This window comes from Panthera tigris, chromosome C1 (genome assembly GCF_018350195.1).
Source record: "Panthera tigris isolate Pti1 chromosome C1, P.tigris_Pti1_mat1.1, whole genome shotgun sequence".
Classification (NCBI taxonomy): Eukaryota; Metazoa; Chordata; class Mammalia; order Carnivora; family Felidae; genus Panthera; species Panthera tigris.
The window spans coordinates 42,261,804-42,275,874 of NC_056667.1; the positions used below are offsets into that span (position 1 = coordinate 42,261,804).

General features: G+C 38.2%; 1 protein-coding gene and 1 non-coding gene across 6 annotated transcripts in view; one reads left to right on the top strand and one right to left on the bottom strand.

The window, feature by feature from the left end:
• The window catches only part of ZYG11A (zyg-11 family member A, cell cycle regulator), a 74,968-nt gene that overhangs the window by 20,655 nt on the left and 40,242 nt on the right, over positions 1–14,071 (top strand). For all 5 annotated transcript variants that reach the window (XM_007077422.3, XM_042997187.1, XM_042997189.1 and 2 more), the window contains one exon: positions 8,553–9,304. In XM_007077422.3, the coding sequence (XP_007077484.2) occupies positions 8,553–9,304 (752 nt within the window). The remainder of the gene's footprint in view (positions 1–8,552; positions 9,305–14,071) is intronic.
• On the bottom strand, positions 9,904–10,010 carry LOC122241671. Its single transcript, XR_006221910.1, has one exon. It is a non-coding gene; the product is annotated as a U6 spliceosomal RNA (small nuclear RNA).

Below are 14,071 nucleotides of genomic sequence, written 5' to 3' on the forward strand. Positions count from 1 at the left end.
ACTTGAAAAAAAATTTTTTTTGTTTGGATATTTATTTATGTTGGGGGAGAGTGCAAGTGGGCAGGGGCAGAGAGGGGAACAGAGGATCTGAAGCAGGCTCTGTGCTGACAGGCTTTCAACAGCAAGTCCGGTATGGGCTCGAACTCACGAACTGAGAGTTCGACCTGAGCCAAAGCCGGATGCTCTGCCCACTGAGCCACCCAGGTGCCCCTAAAAATTTTTTTTAATTCCAGTGTAGTTAACATACAGTGTTATATTAGTTTCAAGTGTGCAATATAGTGATTCAGCAGTTCCATACGTCACCCAATGTTCATCACAAGTGCACTTCTTAGCCCCATCACCCATTTCACCCATACCCCTACCTCCCTCCAGTCTGGTAACAGGAGTGTTTGTTCTCCACAGTTAAGAGTTGTTTCTTAGCTTATTTTTCTCTCTCTCGCCCTCTCTTTTTTCCTCTTTGCTCATCTGTTTCTTAAATTCCACATATAAGTGAAATCATATGGTATTTGTCTTTCTCTGACTGACTTATTTCACTGAGCATTATAGTCTCTAGCTGCATCCATGTTGTTGCCAATGGTAAGATTTCTTTCTTTTTTATGGCTGAATAATGCAAAAAACTGATATTTTATAACATTGAATCTTCCTGTTCATGAACATAGAATATCTCTCCCACTTATTTAGTTCTTTGATTTCATTTATCAGTTTTCTAGTTTTCCTCATATAGATCTTGTACAAAATTTTTTAGATTTATACTTAAATATTTCATTGTTTTGGGGTGTTGATGTAAATGGTATTCTATTTAATGTCAAATTCCCTTTTTCATTGTTGGTATATAGGAAAGCTAGTCACTTTTGTATAGTAACCTTGTATTGTGCAATCTTGCTGTAATATTAGTTCCAGGCGTTGTTTTTTTGTTTTGTTTTATTTTTTTGTGATTCTTTCTGATTTTCCACATAAATAATATGTCACCCGTGAACAAAGAGCTTTATGTCTTCCTTCCTAATCTCTTTTTTCTCTGTCTTGTCTTATTGCATTAGCAAGGACTTCCAGTACAGTGTTTAAAAGGAGTGGTGAGAGGGGACATCCTTGTGTTGTACCTTATCTTAGTGAGAAAGTTTTGAATTTCTCACCATTAAGTATGTTAGTTGTAGATTTTTTGTAAATAGTTTTCAAGTTGAGGAAATTCATCTCTATTTGTAGTTTACTTAGAGTTGTTATTAGGAATGAATGTTGGATTTGTCAAATGCTTTTTTTTTTCATTTATTGATATGATCATGTGATTTTCCTTTTTGCATGTGATGGGTTACATTAATTGATGTTTGAATGTTGAGCCAGCCTTCTATACCTGGGATAAATCCATTTGGTTGTGGTACAGATTTCTTCTTATATGTTTTTGGATTCGGTTTGCTAGTGTTTTGTTGAGGATTTGGTTTACTGATATTTTGTTGAGAATTTTTGCATCTGTGTTCATAAGAGAGATTTATCAGTAGTTTTCTTTTGTAATTATCTGTGTGGTTTTGCTGTTAGGGTAATGCTTGCCTCAAAGAATTAGTTAGGAAGTATGTCCATATGTCCTCTGCTTCTATTTTTTTTTTTTTTTAAGTTTATTTATTTATTAGGAGAGAGAGAGAGAATGATGTGGGGCTCAATCCTATGACACTGGGGTCAAGACCAGAGCTGAAATCAAGAGTCGGATGCTCAGTCCGACTGAGCCACTGAGCCACCCATGTGTCCCTTCTCTTTCATTTCTGATACTAGTAATTTGTCTCCTCTTTTTTTTTTTTTTCTTCTTCTTTTTTTTTTTTAAACTTAACCTGGACTTTTTAAATAACCAGCTTTTGGTTTTGTTGATTTTTCTCTATTGATTTATATTGATTTCACATTTTCAATTTCACTGATTTCTGTTCTAATTCTTACTATTTCTTTTCCTCTGTTTAATTTGGATTTAATTTGTTCTCTTTTTTTTTTTTTTTAATGTTTATTTATTTTGTGGGAGAGAGAACGTGCACACACGTGAGCAGGGGAGGGGCAGAGAAGGAGGGAGAGAGAATCCCAAGCAGGCTGCACACTGTGAACGCAGAGCCTGATGTGGGGCTTGAACCCACAAACCGAGATCACAACCTGAGCTGAAATCAAGAGTGGATGCTCCACCGACTCAGCCACGTAGGCATCCCTAATTTGTTCTTTTTCTAGTTTCCTAAGGTGGAAATTTAAATGACTGATTTTATTTTATTCTTAAAAATTATTTATTTATTAATATTTTATTTTTAAGTAATCTCTACACCCAATAGGTGGGCTTTATCTCACAACCCTGAGACTAAGAGTCTCATGCTCCTCGGAGTGAGCCAGCCAGATGCCCCAAGATGATTGATTTTAGATCTTTCTTTTCTCTTATATGTATTCAGAGCTGTCATTTTTCCTCTAAGCACTGCTTTCACTTTATCCCACTAATTTTGATAAATTGTGTTTTCATATTGTTCCAAATTTAAAATTTCTCTTATTACACTGTAATTAACTAATTGTAATTTAAATAAAAACTTGGGAAAAGAATAAAATAGAAAAAAAAACCCAAAAAACAATTTAAAATTTCTCTTGAGATTTCTTCCTTGATCCATATATATTTTTTTAATGTTTGTTTATTTTTGAGAGAGAGTGCAAGTGGGAGAAAGGAAGAGAGAGAGAGGAAGACACAGAATCCAAAGCAGGTTCCAGGCTCTGAGCTGTCAGCACAGAGCCCAACACAGGGCTCAAACCCATGAGCTGTGAGACATGACCTGAGCCTAAGTCAGACGCTTAACCGACTGACCCACCCAGGCACCCCTCCATATGTTTGTTTAGAAGTGGATTGTTTAATCTCTGTTTGTTTAGAGATTTTACAGTTATTTTTATATATTTATTTTACTTTTTAAAATGTTTATTTACTTATTTTGAGAGAGAGACCGCATGCATGCTTGTGAGCAGGGGAGGGGCAGAGAGAGGAAGAGAAAGAATCCCAAGCAGGCTCCCCACCGTCAGTGTGGGAGCTAGATGCAGGGCTCCATCTTAGGAATCATGAGATCAACACCTGAGCTGAAATCAAGAGTCAGATACTTAACCGACTGAGCCACCCCAGTGCCCCCAGTTATTTAATTTTTTTAAAGAAATTGTGGTAGTTTTTCTGTAGTGTTTTCCCACAATCTGGATTTTTCCATTGTTTGACAGTGCTGTGATTTTGACTATTCCTCTGATCCCTGTAATCCCTATAAATTGAAAGTTAGAGGTAGAGGCTTGATCGTATTCAGGTTTGATGGTTTTGGTTGTACCTTGTACTTCCTTAAGGGGATTAATTAAGTCTGGTTGTCCGGATGGTTTTGTGATTTTGGTGGTCATAGATGGTCATTGCCTAGATCCATTAAATCATCAGAGAATTCTTGTACCTTTGACTTTTAGTATTAATTACTCTTGACCTTTCTGACTTCAGAGTATTTCATTTTTCTGTTTTTTTTCTTGTATCCTTGGTTACTCTGCCATAATTTCCTTGTATGCTCCTGTTTTTCTATATATCCCTTAAGTGTTTTATATTCCTTAAGGTTCCATCTTGGGTACCCATCTCACTTTATACACTCTTTAGGTCTGTGGGTAATCTTTTTAAATTTTTGTTCTTGTTGTTTAGCTACCACTTATTCTCCGATTCCCCAGAGTTCCCAGCACAGTACTTTTATTTTAAGCTCAGAACCGCATATCCAGGATGCTAATGGATATACTGCCATTTCTTCTCTGGGCTGCTCAGTCATCATATTTTTCTGGTTTTCTTCCTTCCTCAGTGGCTGTGCTGCTGATCTGTTTCCTTATCTAGCTCCCCTTGAAAGACAGTACAAATTAAAGTTTTAAGATATCTGGCTCTGATGCCAGACTGTCTAGGTTTGTACAGTCATGACTATTAGATGTTTCCTTGGGCCAGCTACTTAACTTTAGTATGCCTCAACTCATCTGCAAAATGTGGCTAACAATAATCCCTACCTCATTGGGTTTTATGAGGATTTGGAGAGTTAATATATCTAAAACGTTTAGAACATTCAACAGCTGTTAGTTGCTATTATGACTGTTATTCCTCATTCTACTGACCTTAAATGTAAATGTTTTCGGTACCTTTGTCTTGCTCCTTCTTTTACATTCCCATGTTATCCATTCCCACAGTTTTAAATACTGTCTTTGTGCCCGTTAATTTCAAGTGTTTATACTTCAGTCTTGTAGGTTTAAAATCTATAGAATCTAGAATGCCAACTGATATTTTGGGGAATTCTGAAGGTGTAACAACTACTCAGATCTGTTTGGTTGTGGTGTAGAATTCTTTTTATACATTGTTGGATTCAGTTTACTAATATTTTGTTGAGGATTATATTATACCATAATTCTTCTATAATTTCTTTCAGAGAATAGAAACAGAGGACATAGTTCCTAACTCATTCTTTGAGGCCAGCATTACCCTAACAGCAAAACCACACAGATGTTATAAAAGAAAACTACTGACAAATCTCTGTCATGAACACAGATGCAAAAATCCTCAACTATTCAGATCTGTGTTGAGCTGGGCTGTGAACGCTGGACCTTATACCTCCCAACTCAGTTTTGGAAATGGGTCTGCATGGGGAAGTGGTGTGACCTTGGGTGGACAACTGTTTGTCCCATTGGATTACAGCCAGTGTAGTCCCCATAGATGAGGGCTGTTAGCTGTTGGCACTCCCAACAGATCTAGTAGTAAGTCCTTTGTTCCTAAAAAGGATCTAGGTGTCCTATTGCAGCATCTACTACACTGCCATTTTTCCCCATCTCCAAAATGACCATCTACCTATTTGTTTAGTGACATTTTTCATTTCTTCTTCTCTCCTTGGTAATATTGAAACATTTTCTACTTTCAAATCTATATCTCATTCTTTTCCTCTTACCTCCTATCATAGATACCTTTTCTTTCCTTTCCTCTGACCTCATATGCACTCTCTTCACTTCTACTTTTGCCCCTTGGCAAGCTCTGCCACACAGCAAACAGTCCTCTTAAAGTTTAATCAGATCTGGACATTACCTCTGTCACTCTTGAAAGGCTTCTCCTTGTACTTAGGGTAAAAAGTCAGTTTCTTGCCCTGGTCTGCACGATTGACTCTTTTTGCCTCTGTCTCTAACCTGTCAGATGCTGGTATCCCCTCATCAACTGTGCTTCAGCCATACTGGTTTGCTCTTATTTCACAGAAAAAGCCAACCTGTTTCCCACATCAGGACTTCAGCTTTTCCTTCCATCTAGAATGACAACTACTACCTTCACCTTTCATGTCCTTCAGGTCTTAGCTTAAACATCACCTCCTCAGCCTCCTCAGAGAGACAGGATTCTTGTTTTCCTTCTTCATTTCCTTACCCCTCTATCATGTTCTTGTTTGTTTCCTTTAGAACTCTCACTACATTTATTTTATTTTATTTTGTTTTATTTTGTTTTATTTTATTTTATTTTATTTTATTTTATTTTATTTTATTTTATTTTATTTTATTTTATTTTATTTTATTTATTTTTTATTTTGAGGGAGAGAGAGTGCATGCGTGAGCAGGAGAGGGGCAGAGAGAGGGAGAGAGAGAATCCCTAGCAGGCTCTGCTGTCAGCAGAGTGCCCAAAATGGGACTCAGTCTCACGAAGTGTAAGATCACGACCTGAGCTGAGATCAAGAGTCAGATGCTTAACCCACTGAGCCACCCAGGTGCCCCTTACTACATTTCAAAAATTTTTTAATTTAAATTTGAGTTATTTAACATACAGTGTAATATTACTTTCAGGTATACAATATAGTGATTCAGCACTTAACCTACAACACCCAGTGCTCATAACAAGTGTATTTCTTAATCCCCGGCATCTATGTTAACCCATCCTCCCACCCACCTCCCATCTGGTAACCATCGGTCTGTTCTCTGTAGTTAAGAGTCTGTTTCTTGGTTTGGCTCTCTCTCTCCCTTTTTCACTTTGTTTTGTTTTGTAAGCTCCACATAGGAGTGAAATCATATGGTATTTGTCTTTCTCTGACTGACTTATTTCCCTTAGCATAATGCCCTCTTGCTCCATCCATGTTGTTGCACATGGGAAGATTTCATTATTTTTTTTTTAAATTTTTTTAATGTTTATTCATTTTTGAGAGAGAGAGAGACAGAGCATGAACAGGGGAGGGTCAGAGAGAGAGGGAGACACAGAATCTGAAGCAGGCTCCAGGCTCTGAGCTGTCAGCACAGAGCCCGACGCGGGGCTTGAACTCACGGACCGTGAGATCATGACCTGAGCCGAAGTCGGCCGCTTAACCGACTGAGCCACCCAGGCGCCCCAAGATTTCATTATTTTTTATGGCTGAGTAGTATTTCATTGTGTGTTATATAGATACATACCACATCTTTTTTTTTCTCCCTGTATCCTTATCTAGTCATCAATCGGTAAGACACTTAGGCTGTTTCCATAATTTTGCTATTAATATGTAATGATTCTTTAAACATAGGGGTGTATGTATCCCTTTGAATTAGTATTTTTGTATTCTTTGGATAAATACCAAATAGTCTGATTATTGGATTGTAGCATAGTTCTGTTTTTAATTCACTCAATACATTTTTAAAAAATGTTTATTTTTTGAGAGAGAAAGAGCAAGCGAGCAGGGAGGGCAGAGACAGAGGAGGGACAAAGGATCCCAAGCGGGCTCCATGCTGAGAGCAGTAAGCCTGATGTGGGGCTCCAACTCACAAACCATGAGATCACAACCTGAACCCAACTTAGAAGCTCAACCAACTCAGCCACCCAGGCACCCCTCACTTACTACATTTTTAATGTTAGATATTTTCTGCTTGTCTGGTATTCTCCCTCTAGAGTGTAGGTAAACTCCATGATGGTATATGAAGCCATGTCTGTCTCATTCACTGTGAAGCATAGCACTTTGCATACAGTGAACATTCAGTGTTTGTTGAATAAATGTATGAATCAGTGTACTAAATTCTTCCTCAAAATCTGAAGTATAGGGACTTTCTTCCTCCTGTCTTGGTAGCACAGCCCAGCTCAAACTGAAAAGGTGGGAATCAGCTTATATACCTTTTTCTCTCAGTTCTTTCCCCCATTCTATTCAGCCACCATGTTCTGTCAGCCCTGTTTTAAACTTTTATCTTGCATTATGAGAAGCATCAATAATCTCTTGCCCCATCTTCCATCAGACACCATCCTAATTCCTTTACAGTCACATAATTGGTCTTTCTAAAAATATAATTATGACTATTTTTTTAATTAAATTTTTTGATGTTTTTATTTAATTTTAAGAGATAGGACATGAGTGGGGGAGGGGCAGAGAGAGAGCGAGAGCAAGAGCAAGAGGGGGGGCAGGGAGGGAGATACAGAATCTGAAGCAGGCTCCAGGCTCTGAGCTGTCAGCATAGAACCTGATATGGGACTTGAACCCATGAACTGTGAGATCATGACCTGAGCTGAAGTTGGACACTTAACTGACTGAGCCACCCAGGTGCCCCAATGACCATTCATTTTTCTGCTTCAAAATTGAATTGTTCCTTATTGTGCATAGGATAAAAAAAAAGTCTGGGTTTCATAACTTTGTCTGCAGGCTGCATCTGCTTTTTACCTTCCTTTCTACTTTTCTTTCTAGCCATCCTTCCCTTTTACACCACCGTATTCCAGTAATGCTAATCTGCTTGGGGTCTTTCCACGTAATCTGCTGTTCTTTGCCTCCCTGTCTTTGATAAGTTCTTCCATTCTCTCTGCCCCCACCCCCAAACTAATATTTAGTCTTAAGAACTTTTCCCAAAGTTAATCTCATCTGTACTAATTTAATACATGGTGCAATTTACTATTGCGTGTAATACACTATTATAATCATTTGTTTACCTGATGTGCCTTCCTAGACTGAATTCCTTGTGGTCACAGGTATCTAATTACCTTGTGTGACCATTACTTAACATAGAATGTCACACACAGAAGATGCTTGGTAAATCTCTTCTAAATAAAATCTAGTACAACCCATTCATTTTATAGATGAGCAAAATGAGGCCTAGAGTGGTAAGTGACTTGTTAAAGGCTATCTATTAATTTAGTTAAACTAATCATTGGTAGTGTTATTTGTATATTGCACATATGTACTTATTTATCTATTTTATTTTATTTTATTTTATTTTATTTTATTTTATTTTATTTTATTTTTTATTTTTATTTTTATTTTATTTTTTGTGAGCACGGTTGCTGTGGATAAAACCGTGGGCTCTGGAGTCAAACTGGTTTTGATTCCTGATTCCGCCACATATTTTGACTTTGAGCAAGTCACTTAACATCTTTAAGCTCTAGTATCTTATAAGATAGTAATTAATAGTATTATAGTATTATTATAAAGAATAAATGAGGTGATCTCAGTAACGGGGTTAGAACAATTCTTGCCACAGAATGAGCAGTAAATATAGTCATTATTATTATTGGCATCTGTCATTGTTCATTGACCACAATGCTTCCTGGAAAAGGCATGGGATTTAGTTGTTATTACAAGCTGGTTCTGGTTTTCTTATAGGCAAGCTGACTGATAGAACAGCGAGCATTTTCCAAGGCAACCAAATGAAACTGAAGCTGGTCAATATTCAAAAAGCCAAAATCTCGACAGCTGCATTCACAAAAGCCTTCTGTCATCACAAAGTCATTGAACTGGATGCTACTGCAGTGCACACTGACCTCCCAATTCCAGACATCATAAGTGGACTCTGCAGCAATAGCTGGATCCAGCAAAACCTTCGGTGTCTCCTGTTGGACTCAACGAGCATCCCTCAGGATTCCAGATTACTGTTCTTTGGTCAGCTCACCGGTCTTCGCGTTTTAAGTGTTTTCAATGTTTGTTTTCATAGTGAAGACCTGGCTAACGTTTCTCAGTTACCAAAACTGGAAAGCTTGGATATCTCCAATACTATGGTCACTAACATCTCTGCACTCCTCGCCTGTAAAGATCGACTCAAATCTCTCACAATGCACTATCTAAAGTGTCTGACCATGACCAAACCACAGATTCTTGCAGTTATTAGAGAACTTAAATGTCTGCTTCACCTTGATATTTCTGATCACAGGCAACTCAAATCAGATCTGGCTTTTCATTTGCTGCAGCAAAAGGATATTCTGCCTAATGTTGTGTCACTGGATATATCGGGGGGCAGTTGTATCACCGATGGAGCTGTAGAACTGTTTATACGGCAGCGGCCTGCGATGCAATTTGTGGGACTGTTGGCTACGGATGCTGGTTATTCTGACTTCTTTACTGCAAAGCAAGGCTTGAGGGTTTGTTTTTTATCTGAAATAAGTTTGTTTTCATTTGTTTAGAACATTATTAGGCTTTTGTTGTAAAACAGAATCTGTGCTAGGTATTAGGGTTACAAAGACAGATAAAAAATCCTTATGGAGCGAGCGTAACAAAAATGATTGTGTAGCTACTATGTGGTAGGTTGTGGAATTACAACCTAAAGCAAGATATGGTCCTGGCGTGCAGGTCTTCTAATCTAGTTTGATATGATAAGTATAGCCATTTATGCATCCCCGCCTATATGCCAGATGCCACTTTGTGCATGTTGTTTTCCTCTTTAATCCTCCCATTTTATAGATGAGGAAGTGGAAGCTTAGGTTAAACTTCTTATCCATAATCCTATAACTACCTATTAAACGGTAGAGCTAGGACTTTTATCCAAGTCTTTGTGACTCTAAAACTTGCTCTGTTCACCTCTGTTGACAGCTAAATATAATTAGTAAGGCAGTGATCAATGTTTTTGCTGAAGGTTTGAGAGACAACAGTTTTGAAAAGGGTCTTAAGAAAAAAAGTTTGGAACATTGCCAGAGTAAGTTTATAGCCAATCATGATGCTGGTTTTTTTTGTTTTTTGTTTTTTAAATACGGAACACTTTATGAATTTGCCTGTTATCCTTGCACAGGAGCCGTGCTAATCTTTTCTGTATTGTTTCAGTTTTAGTTTTAGCTTATTGCTGAAGCAAGCACTCATGGTGCTGTTTTTAAAGCAACACACATTGGGGTGCCTGGGTTCAGCTCAGGTCATGATCTCACGGCTCGTGGGTTCGAGCCCTGCATTGGGCTCTGTGCTGACAGCTTGGAGCCCGCAGCCTGCTTTGGATTCTGTGTCTCCCTCTCTTTCTGCCCCTCCTTTGCTCACACTTTTTCTCTGTCTCTCTCTGTCTCTCTCTGTCTCTCTCTCTCAAAAATAAACGTTAGAGGCGCCTGGGTGGCTCAGTCGGTTGAGCATCTGACTTCAGCTCAGGTCATGATCTCATGGCTTGTGACTTTCAGCCCCACGTTGGGCTCTGTGCTGACAGCTTGGAGCCTGGAGCCTGCTTCAGATTCTGTCTCTGTCTCTGCCCCTCCCCTCCTCATGCACTGTCTCTCTCTCTCCATCTCAAATATAAATAAACATTTAAAAATTTTAAAATAAATAAACATTAAAAATTTAAAAACCCACAAATTTAAATATTTTTGTTTCAGAATATTTCATTTATTTATTTATATTTTGAGAGAGAGTGCAGGAGGGGCAGAGAGAGAATCCTAAGCAGGCTCCCACAATGCCATCATGGAGCCCCTTGCGGGGCCCAACCCCATGAACCGTGATATCATGACCTGAGCTGAAATCAGAAGTCTGATGCTTAACCGATTGAACCACCCGGGTGCCCCTAAAGTATCTCTTTTTTAAAACAGTGGTTTTCTACCTCGGCTGTACTTTGTGATCACTTGGGAAGCTTTAAAATATACTGATGCCTGTGTCCTATCTCCCAGAGATTCTGATTTAATTGGTCTGGGACTTGGTGTGGGCATCAAAATTTTGAAAACTCCCAGGTATTTCTAATGTGCGGCCAAGGTTCAGAACCATTGTTTTGAAATGCTTTTTAATTATACCATACGTAATTCTTTCTAGGCTGAGAGAGTAAAATGATTTGCAGTCATTACTTGTTTTTCATCTATCTGTCTGTCTGTCTGTCTGTCTATCTATCTATTAATGTAGGCCCTACACCCACCATGGGATTGAACTCACAACTGGGAGACTAAGAGACACATGCTCCACTGACTGAGCCAGCCAGGCACCCCAGTTTTTTTTCACATTTTTGTTCTTTTTTTCCTCAAACGAAAGGCCTCTTACATTTATTACTGAACCAGCCTACTGGTGCAGAAGCACAGTGACAGGAAAATCATTTCACCTATAAAACATGTCTGTTGTTCTGGTAGAAGTGATGTTTACAGAATGATAGGATATGAGCACATTACCTTCATGCAACATAAATACGTGTGCCATCTCATGTGCAATCCATTGTAGACCCAGCTTGGTTCTTCTCCAATGCTTCCTCTTGGAGCTATACCTTCTTTTTTTTTTTTTGGTACCTGATTTTTATTACCAGTTTTCTTGCGAGTCGACTAGGGAATGGAACACTTCTGCTTTTGTTTCTTGGCCAGGAATTATTTGGTCCTGAAAGTCTTATGAGAAGACATGGTGGGAGATAGTCAGCCGCATACCCCACGATGACAGAGAAAAGGAGAGAGCTGTTTACATATTTTTATTCTTTTGATTTGAAAATAGCAATTGTATTTTGAAGTCTTTTTAATTTTCTGGCATGTCTAATGAAGGTGTAAGCCATCAATTAATTAGGCTAGAATTAGAGATAATAGTGAGAACTTTCAGATTAGATATGTAGAGAATTGTTTACTGGGAATGTATACTTAGGCCTGTTTCAGATTAATAGCATTTAGTGTCACAATGATCAAAAGACCACAGCTATCAGGGGAAAAAATTTTTTTAGTACAAACTCTTGGTATATGCAATAATATGGGACAAATGCTGGAATATTCTGCAGAGGGATTATGCATGTAGTTAAGGTACTGTCAAAGTGGGTACACCAAAAGAAAATGTGAAGCTGTGTTTCAGTAAACTTACCTGGTATACATGTAAGTTTAGTTTATTTTGAAAACTTTAAAGTATGCATTCTATACGGTGTTAGATATTGTTGGGATGGAGAGGAGAAACCACAGTCTTCCCAGTACTAAGAAACTCTAAAGATCTTAAGCCAGCCTTCTGTGGAGTGTAAGGTATGGCAAATTTAAAATTTAAATGGTTCAGAAAAACTTTATTTAATGGAAATATATATGTTTTAGATCAGATGCAAAGTATACTAAGTATCTTTGTTATTTAGGTTGATCAAAAATTTGCTTGCATTAACATGAATAAAATCAAATGTAAGCAAAGACCTTTAAACACAACAAATACGTTATTTATTGTACCCCAAATTAGAATGGGCAGCATGTACTTAATTCTTTTAAAATTGGCAGAAAGTGGGGGCGCTTGGCTGGCTCAGTCTGTATAGCGTGCAACTCTTGATCTCCGGGTCATGAGTTCAAGCCCCATGTTGAGCATGGAGCTTATTTTAAAATATAAAAATAAAAAATAAAATAGGCAGAAAGGGCATCCACTATTAGTATTAAGAGCCACACACATCTTCATTTGGTAGGAAATCCTTGTGAACCCCCTGGTGGGGTGTGGCGGGGATCCCTTCTGAAGATTGTTTTATAATGGCATCTTCAGGAAGCCAAGAAGAGAGGGTGAGGCAACAGTTATCTGGTCTTCTGCTTGGTCATGTGGTTAATCCTTTGTTTCTTTTTCAGCTCTTAGATCTGGATGGTCATAAAACTTTTTTAAAAATTTTAGAATATATCCATTGTTTTACATTTTTAATGTGGAAGAGTGCCTTAGTCCTTCCTGTCCTTTGTGACATTGATATTTTTGAAGAATACAGACTAGCTTTGTTTTGTAGGCTTTTTGGAAGAATATTCCATTTTGGATTTGTCGAATGTTTCCTTATGATTAGGTTCTTCATCTTTGGCCAGAATTCCTTGGGAGGCATGTTGTATCAGTCTCAAGAATACAATCCTGAAGCACACAGTGTGCCTCATTAGTCCTGTTACTTTTCATCATACATTCAAAGTATTGTCCAGATATTATATAAAATATCCAGTATAGATAAAATACTATCTATATAATATTGTATTGTTTCTATACTATATGGATAGTATTTTTTTCACTTGCAACTAATAAGTGATGTGTACTTGAAGACTATGCAAATATCCTCGTCCTCATCAAACTTTCTAATCTGGATTTAGCATCCATTGATGATTCTTACCTGAACCAGTCTTGACTGGAATGGTTGCAAAGTGATGATTTTCAAATCTAGTCCTCCTACCATAAAGAAGAGCCCTGCCTTCTGCATCTGTCTGTCTAACCCAACTTCAATGTGAACTCACTGATTCTTATTGTTTTCAGTGGTTTACAATTCAGTACTGTCCTTAATTATTTTGATGCCCAGTTTGTTACAGATTGGCCAATGGATGCTCCTTCATACTGGCTCCTGTGTTATTTACATGTCTCCATTATTATAATTGTTACTATTATTATTTTTTAAGATTTTTATTTTATTTTTTAAAATGTTATTTATTTTGAAAGAGAATGTGAGCAGAGGAGGAGCAGGGGGGGAGGGGGACAGAGGATCTGAAGCAGGCTCTGCAGACAGCAGTGAATCAGATGCAGGGCTCAGACTCACAATCTGCGAGATCATGACTTTAGCCCAAGTTGGACATTCAACCAACTAAGCCACCCAGGTGCCCCTTTGTTGTTATTTTGATCACTTCCTCACTTTCTAGCACATGAAGATGTTTTAGGCTTCGTATACTTTCCTGTTCCTAGCCCTTCTGGCATTTCTACTAGGAGCCCTGGTTCCTTTTATTAAACCAATATCTGAGTACTAGGTATGTTCTTAGTTGTTGGGGTATCTTTGTTGTTGTTGTTGTTGTTTAATGTGTATTTTGAGAGAGAGAGAGAATGAGAGGACGGGAGGGGCAGAGAGAGAGGGAGAGAGGGAGAGAAAGAATCCCAAGCAGGCTCTATGCTGCCAGTGCAGAACTCAATGTGGGACTTGAACTCAAGAACTGTGAGATCATGACCTGAGCTGAAATCAAGAGTCAGACACTTAACCAACTGAGCCACCCAGGCACCCCTGCATATTTTTG